Source organism: Tetrao urogallus (assembly GCF_951394365.1).
Source record: "Tetrao urogallus genome assembly, chromosome: 5".
Taxonomy (NCBI): Eukaryota; Metazoa; Chordata; class Aves; order Galliformes; family Phasianidae; genus Tetrao; species Tetrao urogallus.
In genome coordinates this window covers 5,446,225-5,470,518 of record NC_136818.1, presented here as the reverse complement: position 1 = coordinate 5,470,518, position 24,294 = coordinate 5,446,225, and the positions used below count along the sequence as shown (strand labels likewise).

Genomic DNA, 24,294 nt, shown 5'->3' with positions numbered 1-24,294 from the left:
ACAGGTTTGCTGCCGTTCCGGAATGCACACAAACAGGGGAACTGCAACCTCGAGCACCGCAACCCCGAGCGCCGCAGCCGGCACCCTCCGCCCTTTAGGCGGCCCTCCGAGCCCCTCACTGCCCGGCCGCGGCTACGCTCCGCGGAGTCCCCTGCGCTGGGCGGGCGCTCCTCAGTCCCGGCCCGGGCGGCGGCAGCGGGAGGAGCGGGGCGGCGCCGCACGGCGAGTGACCGGGCAACATGGCGGCGAGGCAGCTGGCGGCTGGGCGGGACGCGTTGTGCAGTTGGCGGCGGGCGTACAGCAGCGCGGGCGCTGCCGAGTTTCTGCACCGCAGCATCGTGCCCACCATGCACTACCAGAAGAGCCTGCCCAGGTACCGCGGGCCGCTGCCCCTGGTGGACCGGCGGCCCCGCGGGCGCCTAAGGGACGCAGGGCCTTGTAAGGAGCGTCCTCGGGCAGCGGGGGACGTGGGCTGAGGTCGGGAGCGGCCGGAGGGGCTGTGAGCAGAGGGCAGCCGTCTTTCCTCGTGGTGCTGCTCAGCCGCGGTCCCGCTGGGCTCGCTGGCTGTCTGTGGGTACTCATCTGTTTCGTGTTCGGGCAGAGAGGAAGCTTTTAGCGATACTGGTGGGAAACGTGCAAGAGAATGGTGATGCGGGAGCCCAGGGACGGCAGGTGGCTGCCAAGGTGCGTGGGCCTGTGTGGAGCCGGGGCCGGACCAGATGGGCCTTACGGGTCCCTTCCGACTCGGGATATCCTGTGATTCGGTGGTTCTGTGAAATTAAACCTCTCTGCTGCGTGGCTGCTGCTCCTTGCAGCTGTTTGTGTCGGTGTGTTGCCTGCAAGGTCTTAAGAGCCTTCACTGCAATAACAGCAGTCGCGTTTTGCTTCTCATGAGGGCATTATGCTGTGATGACATATTTATCTATTCCCTTTCTCCTCCTTTCATTAAGAAACTTCTAAGCCATTGAGATAATAAGGGATATAAGGAAGGATAGAGAAGCGGGGAGAGAAATTGCGACTGCACTATAAGAAGCTGAAACCTCATCAGTACCATTGCTCAAGTGTCTTTGTTCCCCTTCCTTCAGACTGCCTGTTCCCAAACTAGAAGATACAATTAGGAGATATCTGAATGCCCAGAAACCTCTTTTAAATGATGACCAGTTCAGGTACGGACAAATAAAATAGTCATAATGCAGAACCGTTTGTTGCTTTAAAGTTGAATGTTACATATCGAAAATATGAATTGTGAAAGCATTTCAAATCTTTTACTGATTGCTGTAGGAAAACTGAAGAACTTGCTCATCAGTTCGAAAAGGGAATTGGAAGAGAGCTGCATGAGCAACTAGTTGCTCAAGACAACCAGAACAAGCATACCAGTTACATCACAGGTATGTTGGCCAAGAGAGCTTCTGGAGAGCTGTGAAGGTGGTGAAGGGTGTAAAAGGCAAGCTGTGTGAGGGGTCCCTTGGTTTGTTCAGAGCAGAGGGGGCTGAGGGGAGGCCTCATGGTGGCTGCAGCTATTCACAGGGAGAGGAGGGACAGCAATTGAGCGCTGCTGTCTGATGGCAGCGATGGGGGCTGAGGGAACAGCGGGGAGTTGCCTCAGGGAAGGATCAGGTAGGGGTGAGGGAAAGGTTCTGCCCTGGAGGGCGGTAGTCCTTAACTGCTGGTGCTTAGGGAGCACTGGGACATGCTCTCATAGGGTTTGGTTTTTGAGTGATCCTGTGTGCACCAGGGTTTGGACTTGGTGATCTTTGGTGAACCTTTCCAAGTCAGGTCGTTCTGTGTTTCTGGGATTCTGATTGGATGCAGAAGGAGTCTTTAGGTCATCATACTTCATAATAGGCAGCTCATAATGCTACAAATAAAATGGGTTAAAGCTTAAGCTCTCTGTTGCATAAGCTCGGAATAGCATGCTGTGAATATTGCCTGTAACAGTATTTGTGCAAATTCTGAGTATCTGGTAAAATGAAGAAGGCCCTTCATGTAACTTGAATGTACCAAAATTCTGCAGGATGGTGGAATGTTGCTAAACAAGAATTGCAGTCCTAAAGACACTTTTTTTCCCTTTTTGAATAGGAAATACTTAAGTAGTTGAGTGAGAATGCTCACCGCAGTTGAAAAGGGAGGGAAAGAAGTGGTGCTATTGGAGTGAAAAACAATGGGAGGAAGAGATCAACCACAGGCATAGTCTGTATTACAAGTTAATTACACGGGCAGCTCTATTAAGGGAATGAAAGTGATGATTTTCAAGTAATTCCAAGTTACTTAGCAAGAAAACAGAACTGTGAGGGAGGTTGGAAAGTGGTCGGTACTGTGGACTTGAAACAGTGCCCTCCAAAAAAAACCAAACCAAGCAAACAAAAAAACCCAACAACTAGGAACACATGTTTTTATAAAGAGGAGAAGAAACTGAGAGATGCAGAAAGTAAAAGGTGAGAATAAAGGAGTACAAATTGAGAGGGAGGTATACATAGCTTTTAGGTTGTTCTTCCTAATTGTTGTTTCACTGACTTCCAATGCAGAAGCAAATGCATAAGCTTGTGAAAGTTTTGAATGGATGGGTAGTAACAAAGGTGGAAATACTCAAATACCTGTGGAATTAGGAGTTTGCATGTTGTCCTCTCTGTCTACCAAGATTACTCATTAGGGTGTTGGCTTTGCAAGTTGCACAGCAACCACAAATTCTGTAGGGAATAGCAGAGTATTACATACAAGCTGCTGTTTGGTTTATTAGCTCATGCTATCCATTCCCTTTGTACAGTAGGTGGAGTTTTAACTGCTGCTGACTCTCGTGTTTGTCAAGACTAACCAACATGCTTCTGCTTTGTGTCAGTGAAATACAGAGCTTTTATCTTCCTTTTATTTAGTTATAATTCCTTTTTTAGGCCTCATAAGAGATACTTTCAGAAACCAAGCAGAACATATGTATAGTTGCCCCCATTTTCATCTTTCAAGACCAAGGTTAAAAGGCGATGTGACAATGAGGAATGTGGTTACTAATCAGTGAGGACCAGGAATTATAATTGTGACTTAGATCCTTGAGTTAGCCCATTGCCCTTCTTACAGCCCATCAGCTGTCTTTGGTGGCCACGTGCTTCCTTTGTCTGCTTCCTGACAGCGTGTAGTACCAAACCTTACTGAGTTCAAAGTTGTTAATAATAGAGCCTACTTAAAATAAACAAATGAACAAACAAAACCAACGTCCTTCCTGCCTTAACTCCTGGATTTTGTTTCTCAGAGACATGTGTGTAGGCATGACCACATCTTAGAGCTAGACCTTGGTTATGGCAAAGACAGAACGTTTCTTTCACATTTGTGCTTCTTGATATGTCAACAGGCTACACAATGAAGTGAGACTGTCTAAAAGACCTGGGTTAGCAAATGTAGTTCTTCCTGAAGTCTATTCTCAGCCTGGAAGAATTACCTTGAGGTTCTCTCTAACCTCATCATTTTGCCAGTTCTGTTCATTGTTGATAGTGTCAGTGGATAGAAAGAGGAAAAAGTTATGATTTGTTAGAGACATACACAAAACAAGGAAATTTTCCCTCATTGTAAACAACATTGACAGTCTTTGTACAAACAGCTCCAAATTCAGTGTTTTTACTAGTAACCAGCTGTACTCTTTGCATGATTGGACATTGGGAGAATCCTTGGACGAATTATTGCTTATGTTCTTTCTGTTCATATGTGCTGCAGTAGGTATTTATTTATGATCACTGGGGCAGGATATCGACTTTCTGAACATCTGTTTGATTCAGAATGCTGCTTTTATGTTCTGACCTGTTTCTCAACTCTCTGTTTTCAGGTCCCTGGTTTGATATGTACCTAAAAGCACGTGAACCTGTCGTTTTGAATTTTAATGCATTTATGTCTTTTAATCCTGATCCAAAATCTGAATATAACGATCAACTCATACGAGCTACAAACATGACTGTTTCTGCTATACGTTTTATGAAGACCTTCAGGGCTGGTTATCTGGAACCAGAAGTTTTTCACCTCAATCCTGAAAAAAGTGACACTCAGCTCTTTAAGAAAATTATCCGATTTGTGCCTTCTTCACTTTCTTGGTTTGGTGCTTATATGGTCAATGCATATCCTCTAGATATGTCTCAGTATTTCAGGCTCTTCAATTCCACACGGCTGCCTAAACTCAACAGAGATGAGCTTTATACAGATGAAAAGGCAAAACATTTACTGGTACTGAGAAAGGGGAATTTTTATGTGTTTGATGTTATTGATAGAGATGGAAATATGCTGAAACCTTCAGAAATACAAGCACACTTCAAATACATCCTTAGTGATAACAGTCCAGCCTCGGCCTTCCCTCTTGGCTACCTCTCCAGTGAGAACAGAGATACGTGGGCAATGCTGAGAAAGGAGCTACTGGATAATGGCAATGAGGAAGCTCTTCAAAAAGTAGACTCTGCTGTGTTTTGTCTCAGTTTAGATGATTTTCCCATTAAAGACTTTGTGCACTTGTCCCATACTATGTTGCACGGAGATGCTGCTAACCGCTGGTATGACAAATCCTTCAATCTTATCATAGCTAAAGATGGCACTGCAGGAGTTAATTTTGAACATTCCTGGGGCGATGGTGTGGCTGTACTCCGATTCCAGAATGAAGTCTTTAAAGACAGTACCGAAGTACCAGCTGTGAGCCCTCAGTCCCAGCCTGCTTCAGTAGACTCTTCCACAGCAGTACAGAAACTTGACTTTAAACTGAACGATGCCTTAAAAGCAGGAATTACCAAAGCAAAGCAGAATTTTGATGCCAGTGTAGAAGGACTGTCTCTTAATATGATTCAGTTCCGCGAAGGGGGCAAGGAACTGCTGAAGCAGAAGAAGGTAAGCCCAGATGCGGTGGCTCAGCTTGCCTTCCAGATGGCTTTCCTTCGGCAGTACAATCAGACTGTTGCTACGTATGAATCTTGTAGTACTGCAGCTTTCAAACATGGACGCACAGAGACTGTACGTCCTGCCTCTGTCCATACAAAGAAATGTTCGGAGGCTTTTGTCAGGGAACCGTCCAAGCATAGCACAGAAGAGCTTCAGGAGTTGATTGTGGAATGCTCAAAGTACCATGGCCGTTTGACAAAAGAAGCTGCTATGGGTAAGTTGCATTATACCAAACACTCTGCTTTTTGAACTGTTTGTTAAGGTTGCTGTAAAAATCTACTTTGCACCAGAGAAGCTGTGGATGCTCCACCCCTGGAGGTGTTCAAGGCCAGGCTGGATGGAGCCCTGGGCAGCCTGATCTAGTATTAGATATGGAGGTTGGTGGCCCTGCCTGTGGCAGGGGGTTGGAGCTTGATGATCCTTGGAGTGCCTTCCAACCCTGGTCAGTCTATGATTCTGTGAATTTTGATGGAGGCCTTATATTCATGCAGAACAAAAACTAGCAGAAGGCTGCAGCTAAAAGTGTGTTCTTTGAGATGCATTTCTTAACGGGGAAAGAATGCCTTTGTGCTCCTAGTTCACTGTTAATGTGCCCAAAAGTTTTTATACTTCAGTTTTTGTCCACAGACCAGTTGGGTGACTTGAAGCACTGATAAATACTTAACTGCACACTGTATTCTCCAGGGCAACTAAGAACTTCAGCTTTATGACTGAAGAGTTGCTGTCTTATGCCTGTAGGGGTATTAAGACTGTAACAGCTTCCAAATCAAACTGATTCCTTAGCTGTGCTACTCCTGGTATTTTTCTTTTGAATTGACCTTTCCAGAAGTATAACTTGCTTCATTAAACTCAAGAAGACTATTGAACGTTAGCCAACAGAGTCTAAAATTTGCCTTTTTCTATTGATGCAAAATCCTCTTCCTTTTTAGATTAATAAATTTAGGAAATCCTTTATCTCTTTTTTAAATAACCTGCAAATGCTCAGATAACTAAATAAATAATGTGATGCGTTATTAAAGTTGTCTGTTAACACTGCAGTTTGGTTTACTATCGTGATTCCTGGTTGAGGCTAGCAGTGCAACAGCAAGCCTTCGTTCTAATAAGTGCATTAGAAGTGCAGAATGTCTGGGTTATGACAAGTATTTCTTGCTAATACTGATGAAACTCTGAGCTCTACGGACCTTTTGTGGCTTAGGAGCAGTGTGAGGTTGAAGTAAGTGAGTTTACTTCCCACAGAAATCTCTAATACTTGTTATTTTATTTCAACAGGTCAGGGATTTGACCGACATCTGTTTGGGTTGCGCTATTTGGCCTTATCCAAAGGCACTGCACTGCCTGATTTCTATCAAGACCAAGCCTATGCTCGGCTTAATTACAACATCATTTCTACGAGCACATTGGTTAGTCCAGCCGTGCAATTAGGAGGATTTGGCCCAGTGGTGCCTGATGGCTTTGGAGTAGGATATCAAGTACATGATGATTGGATAGGTTGCAATGTTTCCTCTTACCCAACTAGGAACGGTAAAGAATTCCTTCAGTGTATATACAAGTCACTAGAAGATATTTTTAATGTTTTAAAAGGCAAGAAGGTTGGTAGTTAGTTAATAAAAGAGCTGGAACACTTTACAGTTGAGGTAGAAAATGCAGACTTTTTCTAATTGGCAGTACATACCAACCAGCATTCAACATGACAAGCAACTAAGCTCAGTTGGCTTCATTTATCTTCACTGAACTTGAACACTGTGTAGATTCAATTTGATTTCTGAATGTAAAAAAAAATCAAGCGCAGACCTTGAGTACGCATTTCAGGAAATAAAAACATTCAGAGTGTTGGAATGAAGTAGTGGAGCCATCTGTCCAAACAGATCAACGTGTTCTTAAAACACATCTAGAATAAAAAAGCACTGGTAACAAATTTATGAACTCAAACGTTGAGTTTGTTGTGAGTTTCAGGTAGACAACAGCACCTTTAAACTGATGGATTTTAAAAGAATACAAGCAATTGTGTTAAATCTGACTGTGTGATTACATTTGCACTTTCAGTAAGCTTGCTTACAGTGATCACACTTTTCTCTTTAAACTTGAATAAATATCAGAACTCGTTGTACCTCAACAGTTTGAAGCCTTTCCAATATAACAACTTTTTGAGAAATGAAAAATGAAGTGAGAGGCTTTAACTAACCTGCAATCACTCACTGTGTTGTTAAACTGACTAGAAAATACTGTGATGTAATAAAGCTATCTACTAGTAACGATAAAGTTCTTTTATTACCACATCAAAATTATACAGTCTGAGTAGTCCATTTCCCAATAGCTTGTACTTCTTGTAAGGGTTAAAAAGAATACTTCTGGCAGTGTTGTCTCTCACCATCCATACATGAAATCTGTCCAATAATCTGCTGCTTTTGTTTTGCTGTGTACATTTATGCCTTAAAAAAGAAATACCACTGAACTTGACCAAGTCTTCACAGAAATCTCTAAAGGATTGCAAGAGAGCGTAAGCATAGACATCACTATAACTTAATCACACTGTGAATCAAGATGAAACCAGTACTGACAAGTTCTTCCTGCTGTTCCTGACTCGGACTCCGGCAGCTAAAGTGGCTGGGAGCAAAAGGGACTTTTTAGCCAAGGAGCTCAAACTTGTTTGGAGTCAAATGCAGATGCCTTTTGCTGAAATTCCACCTTTTGCAGAAAATTCATCATGGTACAGATGACTTGAACTCCTCAGTCTTTAAACCTCCATAACTTCCGTATTGTTTTTATTCTGGTCAGATGAATCATCCTTGCAGCATGCTACTTTCAGCGAGATATACGGGTAGAACTTGAAGTCTGAGCGTGTTGGTAGGATGTGTTGTGAGTTTTAAAGCTCAGAAACCTATTCACCTTCACCCTTCTTCTGTGTATCTCAGCTTTCAGATTTGCTTGGTATCTTTATTTAGTGCAGGAAGTGTAAGCAACACCATAGTGTATACTGCAAGCACAGGGAAGGGGAGACACGCTTAAAATACATAACCCCAAAGGCTTATGAACTTTTCCTTGTCAGGGCTCTTTCCTCTGCAGCCTGTGATGTACTGTTGTAGCTTTCAATTGAAAAGCATTTAAAGCTTGGTTTAACACTTACCAGGATTATCCTTTCAGTTTGAACAAAGAAGGGAAGGTTTTGGCGGATGAAGAAACTAACATACTCAGAGCAAAAGTCTTTGAATGAAGATAACGAGAAAGTTCTGATTTTTTAAACATGGCCAAAATGTGCAAGACTGTGAGAGTGCTTGCCAAGAAATAGGAAGTGTCTGCAGCTAGAAATTGCTTTACCTGGTAACGTATTCAGAAGGGTAACTTTATTTTCAGAAGGAGTAACAGATGTAAGTGCCAACAGCAGTTAAGCTTAGTAAGTATTTTCTGGAAAGTCACTTCTGTGTCTTTCATAGCTTTCTGTCACTTCAGTTTGTACATCTTTGCTTCAGCAGTTAGCACGCTCTCCTGACCAACGCTCCTAGCCATCTCCTAGGTGTAGTGGGTGAAAAGAGCTTATTTGCTAGAGAATGGAATGTGGGTATTTCTTGGAGATTAATTAAACCTAATTAAAACTTCAAGGCAATGAGTCATCTAAATACTTGTTAAGCAGCAGTCCATCTCAAACGTATGTATTCCCAAAAAACACATTAAGAAAACATCTGAATTCAGCTAGGCATATATATAACTTTAAATGTGTACTAAGACCATCTCAAAGCTCTCTGTGAAGAATCATTTATTAGCTGTTCCACAGACAGTAAATACAATTTACTTAGGTTTCTATTTGTGAAGTTCAGACATGTGAACAGTAACGCCGTGAAGCTCTCTGGTGTTTTCAGCTCCCTCATCAATAAGCATGCCAGGGTTTGTCAGCAGTGTGAACATCAGCATTTAACAAATTTATGGGTAACTTCATAGATTCCAACAGATTCCTTTGTTTTTTCATCATAGTCATTCCAATCCTGTGGGAATTAAGATTTCATAGCATTAGCCACAGACGATAGATGACAATAGTGTCTAAATCACAGACTGGAATTAACTGAAGCTAAGCCTCACTCACAGTTTGGGTCTTACTGATTGTGTGGTGCTTCCAACATAAATCTAAGCTGTATTCTAATTTTCTAGAGAAGTGAGAGCGCTGACCTGAAATGGACTGACCTAAATGGACTTTAGTGTCAGTGTTCTTACATCTTAACAAACTTTAAAGAAAATAAAAAAGCAGTCCACAGCCTGCAGTGGACAAAACAGCAGCCATGGCAGATGAAAGGATTATCTATCATTTACAATGCCCTAGTCATGTGGTTCAGCAGACAAGCAGATCCCTGCCAAGTAGGATATAGGGGAACAGATTTGACCTTGAGATTCTTGCTCACAGCCAAGGAAGATTTGCAATGCTGGAGTCATTATCCTGTGCTTTGAAGGAGAGTCTTTATCTTACTTTTTAATATCTCTGTGCAGAGGAAAAAGTACAGACATCCGAAGGAAATTAGTTCACCACTCTGAATAACAGCAGCCATTTAGTACTGTGGGTCTTTGCTCTTTGAAATTTCTGAATGATTTATATGTTGCATTTCTCTGTCATCTCCCAAGATATAAAATGCGTGCTGATAAAATGAAACTGTTAGTAGTGCTGGTTATTTACAGTTGTAGTTTTTCTGTCCAGTTACGACTTTCTCATGCCTACATGAAAATGCAAAACTGGCCTTCCATGTGCAAGATACATATTTCATGCTAGTGTCATAGCGAACAGAAGCTAGATAATTAGAATTACTAATTAAACTAAGACAACATACCTTTTCTAACAAGTTTATGTCATTGAAAGGTGTGCCAGACTCTGCACCTTCAGCAGCAAATCCTGCCTGCAAACACATTTGCAATAAGTTTTTAAGAATAAGCTGTACAAAGAAAATGTTAAGTATGAAACTGAAATGTTTAACGAAAGTAACATTGCACATTTTTATTGTATTTTACCTAAATTAGGTAGGAAAAACAGCCAGTCTGTTTCCTGGACAAGGGTCGTGTATGGGGATTGCTAGGTCATGGCCTGAACCAGTGATCGACTACCAGGTGAGAAGGTGTGCTAACCCAGGGCACACAGGTGCAGGTAATGCACCTGGGCAACCAGAAGGAGTAGAATGCGGGTCCACTCCTCCTCACTCTTGTTTAAGGGTTAGCTGAGGAAGCAGGATCTCTATTTGGAGATCACCTCCTCTGGAGCGTTCAGCAACCTTCAGAAAGGGTAAGTGACTTGTCCCTCTGTTGTCTGTGTACTGATCAACACCTATGTGAGCATGTTTGTATTCTGGTAGAAGGCAGTATCATTGCCTTCTGCTCTGCAGGTCAGCATGATGCTGTGACCCTTCCCCCCACCACTTGTGAAAGGGGAAGTCTTGACACAAACAAACATAGTGTAAAACAAAACAATATTGCTCTTTTATGTTTCTTACCAGAAAAGTACTTTCAGTAGTTTTAGATAAACTTTCAAAAGTGAAGTTGAGTTCTATCAGCATCCAACTACTAATAGCTTTAATTTGTATTTAGAAATTATACAGGCACTATATATAAAATAGCTACACAATAAACTCACTGTGAGAAAACATAGAAAAAGTATGGAAAAGAGTCAGTTGTTCTGGCTTACAAATGATCACAATCCAAGCTGCTCCAGAGAAGGAAGTAGCCTATACTGGATTTAGGTATAGAAGCAACTAGCAAGCCTTGAGTGCAAGGAGGATCAGTTAGCTAACTGAACAGATAATAGCATCCAAACAGTAGAGTTCATCATTATTGCTACTGTTACTGTTTTTAAAGTGAAGGAAAAGATAGGAATAGCTGTAGGAAAGAAAGTACATATCAGAGGGATGTAGCACAAGAACAAGATGCTCTTTCTGATTTTTCTGTTAAAACATCAGTTATATTAGGGCTTACAGTTTTCAAGCTGTAAAATAAGCTTTATTAGTTGTAAAGGAAACTTAAAATTATCTCAACCATCTCAATAGTATACAGGGGGTTTCTTGTAGTGCTACTGCTAATTGTAGAATTTTACTGAGAAACATCTAGGAAGGAAAGGTGGTTTCTTGGTCCTCTGCTAGGGATCTGCACCAGCATTTTTGATAAAGAAATCTCTTCTAGTACCAGACAGACACTTCACTGTGTGGTATGTCTGAAGTAAACCACATGATTGTAAAATACTTTAGGATTTAGTGGAAGGTTAAGTGTTGGGAGTTAAACAGACCACAGTGTGGCAGACACGACAACAGGAGAGTTATCTGCAAGGCACAGTGTAAATATGCCCTGTACATAATTGTCAGAAGCCCAATTCAAAGGAATTGCAGCAGCTGAGGAGGCAGATCACCATGATGGGTGAAAAATGCAGAGCTGAAGTAGAGAACAAAGAGTAGAAAAAGAGATTCCCCAGCACTCCAAGGAACAACAAGCTATGTTACTGAATTTCAAGCTTCTATACCAGACACGTTCTTAGAGCTTTGGCGTCAAAGCACAGACTCAATCTGTTAAAGGAAGCTGGGAACTGCAATGCCTCGTCTGCCCTCTGCTGACAGGCAAAGGACCAACAGTTAAAGCAAAAACAGCATATTGACACACATCTGCTACCAGTGTAAATATTAATGTTGGCACAAAGCAAAGAAGCTGAAGGTTTAAGAGAAATTCTGTAAAGAATCCTCCATACTAAACTGACCTCAGGGATGGTTGGTTTGTACCTATTAAAAAAAAAATTGTACAGTAATCTATGGCCAGTCCCTCAGACTGCAGGGCAGACAGGTTGGCTTGGATCATATAAAATATATAGAACTGTAAGGAGCCACAGAAGTATATGTATTTATTCATTTGGGCATCAGGAAATTCACTGAAGAATCTGCTGAGGGACTCAAGTGTACTCTCCAGTCAAGTGCACAGACTGCACTTAGGGAATATTATATGAAAAGCTTATGAAAGCTGTGAAGTCTTTGTTCTGCAGATAAAAGTGACAGGTAGGATGCTGATACGTAAACATCTCCTGCATCTCCGAGGTTTCTCATAGATTTACTTGAAGTTCAAGTTCCTAGTTCTGTCTGGCATCAAAGCCTTCAAACAGGAATAAGCGAAGATCCCTTCTGTTGCTTAGAAAGATGGATTTGAATTAAAAATGAAGACTCCTCCTGCAGCACAACGCTGTGGTGACTTCATTTATACCTAATTCCTTGTAGGATCAGCTTTTTTCATCTGTTTGTTAGCATAGTGTCACAGTCTGAGGGGAGGATAAGACAGGTTTATATTTGTCAGTCTATTTACACCTAATCTGGTTAAATATAGTAAGGAGTTAGATTGCATACAGCATGAGCATGCACAAGCAAATGAATCATTAGGAACTGGCTTGGCAGTGAAGCAATCCTTTGACTCTGAACCCTGAAGTGTGCTTTGCAACAGCCTTTAACTGTCTTCCTCGGTTTTGGTCTGAGCAAGTTTCCAAAGGAAGATTACCTATACGTTTCCTACAGCTTTGATGGAGAGGTTGTATATTGATGACTGTTCATATCTGGAACGTTGGTTATTTTTTTTGTAATGTATCAGTAACCAAAGCGGAGCTCCCCTGACTGTGGCTACCTGCATGCTCCTGCAGTTCCCCTCTGAAAGACTCCCGTTTGCAATAACCTGAGCAATGAAGACATTTCAGATCAGTTCAGATGAGTGATGCTCAGCCACGTGTAAGGCATTATGAATAATCCAGGGGTATTTTATGCTACTGGAACACAAGTACAAAGAATTCCAGAAGTGCTGTGCTGTTTGTGATTTCCTGAAGTTGAATAAAGTACTATGGAGAAGATGGAAAATCAGGGAGGTCCAGGACATTCTGGGAAGAGCAGCAACATTTCAAAAACTATATTTTAATTGCTCTAGAGTCTGGAAGTGCTCTTAAAAACTGATAAACAAATCCCAAGTATGAACTCACCTGTGGCTGAAAGTCAACTGGTTCCAAACCTCGGCATTCAAACTCCACTATTGTCTTGAATTTCTCACTGTCTTCAGCCTATAATTGAGTCAGAATACTGTTAGTTTTCAGCTAATAAAACAGTGACAGATATTACTCTGGGAATGAACTGCTTTATAGGCAGTACTATCAACTCCGATGCCCCAAGTGACAGCAAAATCCTAGGGCTAGTTTAATGGGTTGTAATTAACTGAATGTCTTGCTCTGCCACAAGGAAGCCTTCAAAAGGAAACAATCACCTGTGATTTGAGTAATACAGTTTCACATTTTGCTTGTGAAATGTATCACAGATCATTCTGTATTTGAGACTGAGCTCTGTTAATGCAAATTTTATTCTCCATTAGACTGTTCAGAAGTCTATAAGAGACAATCTTTTTATCACGTGAACATATGTAGTTTATGTATTCTTGAAAGGGGAATGTGATGATACAGCAAGAACTGGGAATACTATTAATATCTACTCATTTCACTTGCATAAAAGAAAACAAACTTACATTATATGGTTTGATTGTCTGACTTAAAATATCTAAAAAATAAAAACAAACAACAGATGTGTAAAAGTGAGTGGCAGCACATCTTCAGAACATAGCACAAACCAAGTCCCAGCTGTTTCTCCCTTCTGAAAAGAAATCCTTAAGAATAAAAGAAACAAAATAAGCAAGCAATTCCTGCAGTTGTTCTTCAAAAGATAGAATTATTCTTCCTCCTCTGGAGAAGTTTACGCTATGTCATTTTGTTATCTTGCTAATAAAATTTAAAAAAATTTAAAATTCAAATGATACTTTTGTAAAATGACTTAAAGGATGAGAGTTCTGTTCATGCAGAAGCCTGAACTAACCAGGAGGCCTGAGAAACCATTACCTGCAAGGAACATAGTTGTACAGTTGTTTTTTTGTGTGTGTGTGTGAGCATCTCCAGCTCTACCCCCAAAGCTGCCTTTGTGGAAATCCTTTGATTCCTTTGCAAAGAGCAACAAAGAACCTGCAAATAACTTTCATAACCATTGCATTTAGTTTATGACTGTTTTATGTATTTAACGGGAGTTATAACTCTCAGCCTAGTTCATCCTACACTTTTCTAATGTTTGTCTTCTTATATGTCTTTATAAAGCAGCAATTACATCCCAATAGAGAGAAAAGCCCAATTAGAGAAAGATAGAATACAGTGGAAAAACCAGATGTGACAGCCTGAGCTAGTCAAGTAGCTGCATCTCTTTAAATCAGACTATTTGCTCGAATCTCAAAAAGAAAAAATGATCCAGCCATGCTGTGAAGTTGGCCATGTTGTTCCTACTGCCCAACATTGTGGACTTAAGTTCTTTTTTTTCATGTTGTTGATGACCAACTGACCTCTCAATTTCCTTCATAAGCATGACAGTATCAGCTGGGTACTCAAATATCAGTGTACTTGGGGGGGGAAAAAATGTTTCAAACAAAAATTGGGACTGAAAAATAGATGTAGGAGAAAAGTATAATGTGGATGATGCGTCTTAGGTTTCTAAACACATACCAATGGAGTTCTCTCTGGAGCACAGCTTGCATTTCTGCACCATAGTGGCACTTCCTCTGCCTCCTTTCAGGGGAGCACTGTCCTACAGATCATAACAATGGAGATATTTTTAATTCCATTCTAGCTGAGTCACTGGAAGCCCCTGCAAAGGTACAGCTTTTGTGTGTGCTTCTTTGTTTTACAAGAAGTCTCCAACTTTTGCTTTTTAAAAGTCCTGCATTGAGAAGGCTTTTAGAAACTAGAGATGTGTAATTCAGAAAGCTGTAATTCTCCAGTAACTGTTCTAGATTTAAAACACTGAATAATGATATAGTTATGTCCTTAATAACTCAAAATGCATTCAGTGGAGATGATAATGCCTTTCTAATAACAAAGCCTTCTTTTATCCCTGACAAATTTACTCTGCTTCTTCAGTTTCCAAATGCTCATCCAGCATGCTGAACTCCCCCCAAATTGCCTAACCTCCAACAACATTCCTTAAGCAAAGCTTATCCTAACATCACTTCAAAATTTGTTTTCAACTGATGTTTTCACAGACAGGTGGCTTTTCAAAGCAGGTGTCAATATTTTATCACCAAGTCACCATTCCAATGGATTATTTCAATTAAGTCTCCATATATGTTTTGAATACAAAATACAAGAGCTTTTCCTGACTGCATATGGCTGCTATCACCAGGAGCTATTTCATCTGATGTACATCTGTCGCACGCCGATGTTCCTGTTCACTGCATGTACAAGGCAAGCTTGTTTTCTTTCTTTGATGCAGGTTACCACGGGGAAACTCACCATCAACCGGAGGTACTGCCATTTTTCAGAGACCTCACCGCAGTTCCCGCATTTCAGCTGAAAAATAACATAAATCAGAGAATTTAGGTGCATTGGGCGGCACACGTATTGCGAGATGCAGCCACTAAGCAGAAGATGGGAAGAACGCAGCTCGTCACTCACTGCAGCCGTGTGCTGGGGATGTCAGCTCAGCACCTGCCTCAGCAGTGCAGGCTCTACCCTTCACACAGACTGTCCCGGTAGGTAAGCAGCGCACGGTGCCACGCGTGCGTTGGGAACCCGTGAGCGGCTCCTGTAGCAGCCCGCCTGCACCGCGTGGGGAAAAGCGCAGCAGCTCTGCAGCTCGCCGTGCTCAAGGGGGCAGATGTGACGCTTATAGCACCATGCCCGGCAGTTTCAGGCTAAAAGCGGCGATCCCTGCTCCCGCAGCCCGCACCTTGAGGTACCAGCGGAAGTCCTCCCCCTCGGCCCGCAGCCGGGTGATGTTCTCCAGGGTAGCTCGCAGCTGCAGCCCGATCCTCTGCAAGGCAAGAGGCAGCGACAGCCCGTCAGCTCGGGTCGGCCCGGCACGGCCCGGCCGCGGCCCCGACCTACCCCCATGGCACCCTCCCGGCCGTGCGCTTTTGCCCTCAGTTACGATGGCGGTCGCCGCTTTCTGCCGACTTGAAGCCGAGCTGCCCACAGCCAAGATGGCGCCCGGCGGCGCGACCTGACACCGCCCTGAGCGGGAGCGGGGCCGAATGGGAAGGCTGGTGGGGAGGCATGGCGAGCGCTGCGGGGACGGCGCAGGAGCGGTGCGGGAAGGCAGAGGGTCGGCTAGAAAAGATCGTGGCCAGAGAAGGGAAAGCCTGAGGGAGGGCTTGGGCAGAGGACTTGAAGTGTAAGATGAACTTCAGTAACTAGCACGCCGACACATAACCTGCTATTTTGTATTTCTTAGGAAACAGCATTTTTGGTTATATTGAGCAGAATGGAGGACTCTTTACTGCTTCCTACTCAAATAACACGGATTTCAGCTTCAGAGGATTCACCCAGATGCTTTGTAGTACCGTCAGCTACAGAGCTGATGTTGTGCCTCAGGTAAGGCATACAACAGCCCTTGTAAACTGGAGTTGCTTTTCTTGAGCTCCATATAATATGCAGAAAAGTCTCTTAATTCACATTAAAACTTGGCTAAAGTTAAGTTAAACCTGCCACACTACAAGAAAATTGCTGGTTAATCCGGATCTGGTTCTGATAAGATTCCCATTGCAGCAGAAAAATCACTTGAAAGAAGCACAGTTTTAGTTAGTGCCCCTTACATATCGCAGAAGTCTTAAGTAAGTTTCACCACGGCTCAAAAGTTCTGTATCTTACATTGATTTTTCTTTCACTTCCAGGCTTAACTGGGGAGTTAAAAGCAAGACAGCCCACCTCCACTCATTGTGAGGTGGGCACCAGCACACATCAGGCTGCCAGTTCAAGTTCACATTAGTGAGGAAAGCTATCCATCCACTTCTGAAGTGCTTACAAAACTTACCACTTTGAGACACGTGCTTGGTCCTCCTCCATGCCTCTTAAGCAATGGTGTGCTAGTCTAGAAAAAGGTATGCTAGTCTAGAACTTAACATGTTCCACATTTCTAATTTCAGTTCTTCCAAGAGAAGTTGCATGGGAGGAGCATCTGTGAAGATCCTGGATGGTCCCTGCACAGTCTGTTGTCTACTTCTGCTCTAAAGGCAAGTGGGTACAGCAGGAGGTTGTTACATCTTGTGTCTTTGCTATAACTATGTGTCATGTGCTGAGCCAGGGTTCGAGTTGTTTTGATCAGTCCTTCCTAAGGCAACAATTAGTAAGAAAAGTTTATCTTGGCAGCTGACAGAAGTATATTTTCACAGAGCCATGAGAGGCTTAATTGCTACTGTATAGAGAAGTGAAATATACCTTTGTGATACAACTGAAATGACATTTCCTACATGTACCATGATAAAAGAAGTGTTAGGAAGTCAGTTTATCACCAGAAATTTTAAATTAAAAATATTGATGTCAACAGTTTATTAAGACAGTCACTTACAGTTTGTAAAAAAAATTCTAACATACATAAAAGCTTCGGGCCTGAAGAAGCAAGGATTTGAAAAAGCATACCCCCCTCTCCCCCAATGTACAGACACTGCAGTACAAACTTCAGTTTGTTTGATTTAGATTGGCTTAATCTTGAAGTGTAGTCCAATAAGACTGAAGACTAGACACTTGAGGTCCTGGACCAGGTAGTAGAACACTCTCAAACCTTCTGGATCCCTGCAGTGCATAATAGAAGGAACAAAGGAAAAAGAACACTTAAGTTGTAAGAGCAGTTTTTAGAATTAACCTATACATAGGTCTATATATACACACACACACACACACACACACACACACACACACAAAAAAAAAACAAACTATAGCAGGATTTTTTAGGGGTTATTGTTGACAGAACATTAATTTATTCTTGTATCGATTGATAAACCTTAAAAACATGGAATGCAGAACGTTCTAAGTCTTGACAGGATGTGCGTTTTTATCACTGCATAGTAGCATTGCTTTGCACTTACAAAACAAAATATGCAGCCTTTTCTGAAATACAGAAGTCCTGGTTCTGTTAGAAACATGGATGTACACAGGCCAGAGACAGTTTAGTTCAGACTGACTCTCTGAACGCATCTAACAGGTGTTCTTGTAGTAAGGTTAGCTGCTCAGTGAATTTGAAATCTATCAAGCAATGATATGAGGTTAATTATGTCGCAACAGAGAGTACCTGTGCTTCCAGGAGCTGATCAGTAGTTTCAAACCACATAAAGTATCAGCACCTAATAATCAGTAGGTTCTAATATAGAAGGCTACATAAAGACAACAGCAACACAAAAGCAGAGTACGTACTTGGATTGATTTACATCGATGAGCGAACCAATTTTTGACGTGGTAAAGGAGATGTGCTCGTCACCAATTACTATTTCAAGCTCCTGCGAAGCAAAAGATGATCATGTCAGATTGCTGCACCGTGGCAGTAGAAAAATTCAAGCACTGGGGTGACGACTTTTATTTATTGCAAGGGTATGAATGCACCGTGCCTGTGACTCACATTAACTCTCACAGCTAAACTGCCATTTAGGGTTTGAATTAGCGCTTAATTGAATTAGCTCTCCTTCCTACATGTGGTGCTGGGTTAGAAGTCCAATCGCAGTTTTAATTAGTGTGCATAAGAACCGTAAGAGCCCTGAGGAAACAGAAACAGCAACAGCACACCGACCTGGCGGCCCACCCTGTCCGGCGGGGGCCACAGCGCGTCGTCCTCTTTGGTGATCTCGCTGTCGTCGATGATCCGTTTCAGCTCCTCCATCACGCTCTTGTGCACGTAGGCCTGCAAGCGGCACCTCAGTATGACGGCGCCCGGCCGGCCCGCGCCCCCCGCCGCGCCCCCTCACCTCTTTGCGGATCATCACGTCGTTCTTGTAGTTGCTGTTGTTGGCGTAGCGCAGCTTTCCTGCGGGAAGACCAGCGTTAGGGCCGCCGGGCCCGGCTACACGCGGCACCAGAGCTCCCGCCCCGCCCGCCGCCCCGCTCACCGTCGGGCCTGAACTCGAACTCGAGGAACTCGTGCCCGAACTTCCCCTTGTGCCCCACGTAGTACCGCAGGTAGAAGTCGCTCGCCATGGTCCCGTCGCGCCGCACCGCACCGGCATGCACCGCGACGGCGCGCGCCGAATGCGTTACGGAGGGCGGGGCGGAACGAGCCCAGACTGCCGCGCCCTCTCCGCGCTCCCATTGGCTGCCGCCCGCGAGGCCGAGCGGCCGCGGTGACGCTTGCGCCCCCCTCCGGCGGGGAGGACTGCTGCAGCTCCGCACCTGAGGGCGGCGCCGGGCCGCCATATTGCCCGCGTCGGGATGGGGATACCCCGACATCCCCGGGCACCCCGGCGGCACGAAGAGCTGCAGGTGAGGGGCTCTGGTGCCGCCCTCACGCCTTGCCCGATCTCCCCGTAGCGTTCTGAACCTCCAGAGCCGATGGCGTGGTGGTGAACTGCTGGGAGGAAGGAGGTGGGCAGAGCCGTGGTTCAGTCAAAATTTTACAGGAATTTACAAAGGCTGTCGTGTGGAAGTTTATTTCCAGTGATTCCTTTTGAGATACGTAATGAGTTTGGCACAGGCTGAAGCTAACCCTGTGAATTGTCCTGTAGGTAGATCACACAGCACACATTGGTGCTACATAAGCGGTGACTTGCGTCCATACAGGTTTCAAGCTCTTCAGTTAGAAATTAGATAAGTGCTTTATTTTATTAGTGTACGTCTCTGATTTTGTTATATGGATCTGCTAAATTATTCAAGGGTTCCCCAGCTGGCAGAGAGCAAAGGTATTTCCTTAACCTTTAGCCTTCCTGTAACCTTTCCTTAAGGGAGGACTGTGTCCACAAGAGGTCTGTGTGTCTGAAATAGTCAAAGGATTTGGTCATTTTGCCATGCCCAGGTGATACAAGAAGCTATTTGTGCATCTTCAGGTTGCACGTGTTGTGTTCCAGTATATGAAATTGTTGCACAAAATGAGCCCAAATAAAAGGTAAGTCTTTAATCCATTCTTTACCATAAGAGCAGTAGAAAGAAGATAAGATTGTATGTGGCTATCCTATTTCACTTAATCATTAAGTGCTAAGGAACACCCCTGTCCTCATGCCCTCTCTCAACTACAGCTTTCACCTTCCGTGTTCTGCTGGACATCAGCTTCCACTGTTTCTGAACTTTTGTCAGGCAAAAGGGAGCAGATTAAATAGATTAGTCTTTAAAGAAAGGAGAGTTGCTATCAAAACTCACTTTGATTAAAAAACTGCAAAGAAGCATCTTAGGCAAGAAGCTTGAAACACAACAGTTGAATGAAGAGGTACTTCCAATGACTTTGGATAGTCTGAGGACAGTATATTTGCAGCTGGCATAACTGCATCTATTTTTCTGTATTTTGATAGCTTTTCATGTTATAATTCCCTTAGAAACCAGCAGACCAGGCTGCCCAGAGCCACATCCAGCCTGGCCTTGGATGCCTCCAGGGATGGGGCATCCACAGCCTCCTTGGGCAACCTGTTTTCACACCCTCTGTGTGAAAAACTTCCTCCTAATATCTAACTTAAACCTCCCCGTCTCAGTTTAAAACCATTCCCCCTTGTCCTATCACTATCCACCCTCGTAAACAGTTGTTCTCCCTTCTGTTCATATGCTCTTTTCAAATACTGGAAGGCCACAATGATGTCCCCCCAGAGCCTTCTCTCCTCATGTGCTTCACAGACATAGAGCAGTACTGGGCAGATGTTTGGGCCTATGACTTAAGGTTAAATCCAGACTTATGTCTTCCAAAAGAAAATAAATAGGTGAGATATCAGTGCCTGATTGAATGCTGTCATTGTCTTTTTCCCTATTTTGTTCTGCATGAGAATAGGCAATAAATGAAAAATGATGTGTGCATTTTTGTGTTTTTCCTGCTTTAGAAAGATATTTGTGTTAATTTCGTAAAGGCTTCTACACATTTTAATTTTGTATCAAATTCTAACTGGCATTGTTTTTTTGCTGTATTTTTAAGGCAGAGTGAAATAAAAAAGTCCAAATGCATTCAGAATAATCTGTAAGTGGCTGGAGAAATTTGACTTTTGTGTATTAGTTCTGACTAGCCACACTGTTTCAGAAAGATAGTGCAACCAGTGCTCTTTGCTTGAAGATTGGCACATGGGTCAGAGTTTTGATGTGGGACTAAATTAGCTATTTTTGTGTCTGAAGAGATGCATACAACTTAATATAGTAAGGGATTTAAAAGAAGAACAGAGGAGAAAATTGTTTTAGGAAACAGCATGCTTGGATGGCAGATCTGAAGTGTAACAAGCTGCATGTTGTGTTTCTGTGTCAGGCACTGATTTCTCCCTGAAGACACCTGATTTCCTAGAGAAAGCTTATCCAGTAAAAGGTGTGAGCACAGCGCAGGGATGCACGTGGTACGAGAAGGACAATAAATTCCAGAAACCTGAAGGTAATGAGCATATTAACTAATGTGCAAAACAAGGCTTTCTCTGGGTTCCCATTAACACTGTACACTGTACGCTTTTTTGTTGTTTATTTTGTACATAAATTGCTTGTTATACCAAATAGCTTTTCCTAGGATGCATCTGTGGAGAGAGATGTTGGTGCAGAATTACAGCGGTAGCATTTTATAGCTAGTTGTATCCCAGCCTTAACTGCTTTTGCTCCCTAGGTCAAATATCCACTCCTGTTACAACAGCAGAGTTGTGGATTGCTGGTCTGTGTGGTCTTGGGCTCAGCTTTCAGGGTGATTGTACATATCACTGACAGTACCTACACAAGCTCCCTTGCTGAGGTTAATAAAGGTGTGCACGTTTTTTCCTCTATGGCTGCATAAAACTCTGTACTGCATATTGGATTTTGGAAGAAGTAACGAGCTTAAATGCTTTCCTAAGCACTTTGTATCCTGCAGTGGAATAAAAAAGGTCAGGCAATAACTCATGTTCAGAAGGAAGACTTCAGTACAATGGAATTGGTTTATTTAATGCTAATGAAAAGGTCACGTCTTTTGTTTTTTATTCTCACATAAATTGATTTTGTAAAGCTGAAGTGGGTTTTCTACAGCTTTTTTTCTATGGCTCTTCTATTCCAGTGTTTGAGAAAAGGTCATCTTCTTAGTGGACACTTGGTATTATATGGTCTATTCAATCTGTATTATTTCTGTTGATGCTATTGTGGTAGTGTACTATTTTTTTTTTTTTTTTTTCTTGGATCTCCCTTTTTTTTTTTTCCCTCCTTTGCTCTTCCCAGTCAACCCAATTTCAGCTGGGTGTTTGTCACACAGTCTAGTAGTTCAGAGGTGTTTGAATCTGATTAATGCTCAGTTTGAGTTGTAGAAACTCGAATGTCTTAGACTAGTCTGATGTGCCAAGCTTAGGTTAATGTGTTTTTTTCATGTTTTGGTCACTGTGTGAGAGCTCAAAGGGATTCCTACTCTAGTATCTGTCCTTATGGGAGTGAATTGCAGTATGTGTCTGCAAATGATGTGTCAGTAGAAGAGTGTGACTAAGTACTGGCATTCTTATTGTTGCTTTGACCTTTAATTTCTCAGCATAAAGCTGCTTTAAGAACTGAAAGCCCTTTAGCCCTTTTTTTTTGTACTGCTTTCAGGTAGAGATCCAAGTGAAAAAAAGAAAAAAAGTGGTCATCTCCAGAGTTAAAGGATCTGGAAGGAAGGAACCAATCTGAGGATTGAAAATCTGATAGTAGATAAAAAAAACATGGAAAATGCCAGAGCCTTCCAATTCTTCATTCTCTCCAGACATTCATATTTTCTCTGTATACACAAAATATCTTCTTTGGAATCATGGAGATTTTGCTGGACAAAGCAAAACTTTATTACTATTATAGCACAGTGGTATTCTGTAGGACACTAGTTCCTAAGGAGGATTGCTGCTGTTTTAGAGCATTTTTATTGGTTTTGCCTTAGAGGGGTAATGTTGTGGCCTATGAAGAAAATGGAAGCAAATAAAGACATTTTGCCAGTCTTGAACAATTTGAAAACTGAATAGGTATGAAATCTGTTTTCACCATGAGTGGAATTTTTGGTTCTTAATGCTAGATATCTACAATTCCAAGTTCTCTTTAGACTTGAAAGTAGTTCAGAGTATGCAAGTTGGTGGGGGGAAAAAACACAGAACCTCAGAATAGTCTAGAAGAAAAATGCTCATATACTTGAAGCTCCTCCTCTTTTTTCTTTCTTATGTAAAGAAGATTTTCTTTCTTATGTGATACATTTCCACCTGATTTCTCCACAGGTGCAGTGATCTGCACAGAGGTAAGAATATCTCTCTGTCATCTGCCTTGCAAGCCAAGGCAGAACACTGCATCAGTGATGAAGTAGCATCAGTTAAAAGATCTAATACCTATTATAAACATGTTCCTCCTTTCATATAATTTTCCTGTTGCTCGGTAGCTATGTTCCCTAGAAGACAGGGAATGGAATGTTTTCTTCAGGAAAGAATGAATTCATACTGTAGATGTTAGTGCAGCTGCCTCAGTAGGAAAGTAGCTTATAACCTTTATGGTAATGATGAATGGTGAATGTTGCCTAATCTTCTGCCTGTGACTTTATATTGACATCCCCTATGTGCAGCATGCCTGCTAACCTTTGATTAAAATTTTCTGTTCTGTTTCTGAAGTTGATGTTGCTAAACTGGAGTATGAACTGATGGCTGGAGAGTATGGTTTGGTTGTTAGTGAATGGATACAATCATAACCACTTGGAAGTCCTAACATCACCCTCAGCAAAGCTCAACAAATCATACCTTGAGCACTGTTTTCTACATTAGTCAAAGGCCTAGAATGCTTAGGTTTACATTGGAATTCATTAATTCATAGTTCTGTGTGGTTAATTTTAGGTTGCTGGTAGAAAAGAAGGCAGTCATCTTTGTTCTTCGTGTCTTGTCGTAACATGGTGGCTTAAGGAGCCTGTCTTTTCATCAGAAATTTACCATGCACTTCTTTGCGTGCTGAACATAGTGAATGCCAGCTCAATAATTATATGTGAATTCAATTCTCAAACTGCCAAAGATTTTTGCTTTATACTGAGTAACAGAACTAACGATCGGGTGCCAAAGCTGTCATGAATTCAAGAATTAAAATAGTTATCCTGCATGTATTTTTTCTTAGTTACTTGCATTTCTTCTGTCAGCAGCACCTGTGTGCGTACTGTAAGGTTCAAATTTGTTCTTAGAAGATGAACAAATCTTCAGAGCAAGTGTCAGCTGTGTCAGTCCCCTCCCACAGCTCACGTCCAGCTGCTTTGTTTCTTTCTAATTGCCAGTGGTCTCACTCACACATCATGCTTTTTCTTTAGTAGTTCTTCTCTCAGTCTCTCTGGAAGGACGTGTTGTTTTTGATTGTCGTTCAGACTACTTTTGTTAGTTTCTTAAAAAATAAAGCTGAGAAGGAGAGATACTCAATGCCTGCTGCTGCACAGGTAGGGGTAAGTAGATGAAATTAACATCACATAAGATTGGTGCTAACCAACAAAATTTGATTTGGAAAGGATAGCTTACTTGAGTTACAGC

At 42.4% G+C, this 24,294-nt stretch overlaps 3 protein-coding genes across 3 annotated transcripts; 1 reads left to right on the top strand and 2 right to left on the bottom strand.

Moving 5' to 3' along the window:
• Positions 1-239: 239 nt before the first annotated feature.
• CPT2 (carnitine palmitoyltransferase 2) lies at positions 240-6,500 on the top strand (the record flags this gene model as incomplete). Its single annotated transcript, XM_079536276.1, has 5 exons — positions 240-373; positions 1,086-1,166; positions 1,282-1,388; positions 3,809-5,113; positions 6,169-6,500. 5 exons carry the CDS (start codon positions 240-242, stop codon positions 6,498-6,500), a joined length of 1,959 nt encoding a protein of 652 aa, XP_079392402.1.
• A 2,298-nt stretch (positions 6,501-8,798) lies between these two features.
• On the bottom strand, positions 8,799-16,744 carry CZIB (CXXC motif containing zinc binding protein; the record flags this gene model as incomplete). Its single annotated transcript, XM_079535475.1, has 8 exons — positions 8,799-8,876; positions 9,708-9,773; positions 12,860-12,937; positions 13,393-13,424; positions 14,408-14,489; positions 15,194-15,250; positions 15,630-16,065; positions 16,713-16,744. 8 exons carry the CDS (start codon positions 16,742-16,744, stop codon positions 8,799-8,801), a joined length of 861 nt encoding a protein of 286 aa, XP_079391601.1.
• A 626-nt stretch (positions 16,745-17,370) lies between these two features.
• MAGOH (mago homolog, exon junction complex subunit) lies at positions 17,371-18,862 on the bottom strand (the record flags this gene model as incomplete). The annotated part of the gene is made up of 5 exons (XM_079535973.1): positions 17,371-17,470; positions 18,089-18,171; positions 18,459-18,569; positions 18,634-18,692; positions 18,775-18,862. The coding sequence occupies 5 exons, from the start codon at positions 18,860-18,862 to the stop codon at positions 17,371-17,373; spliced, it is 441 nt and encodes a 146-aa protein (XP_079392099.1).
• Positions 18,863-24,294: the final 5,432 nt, after the last annotated feature.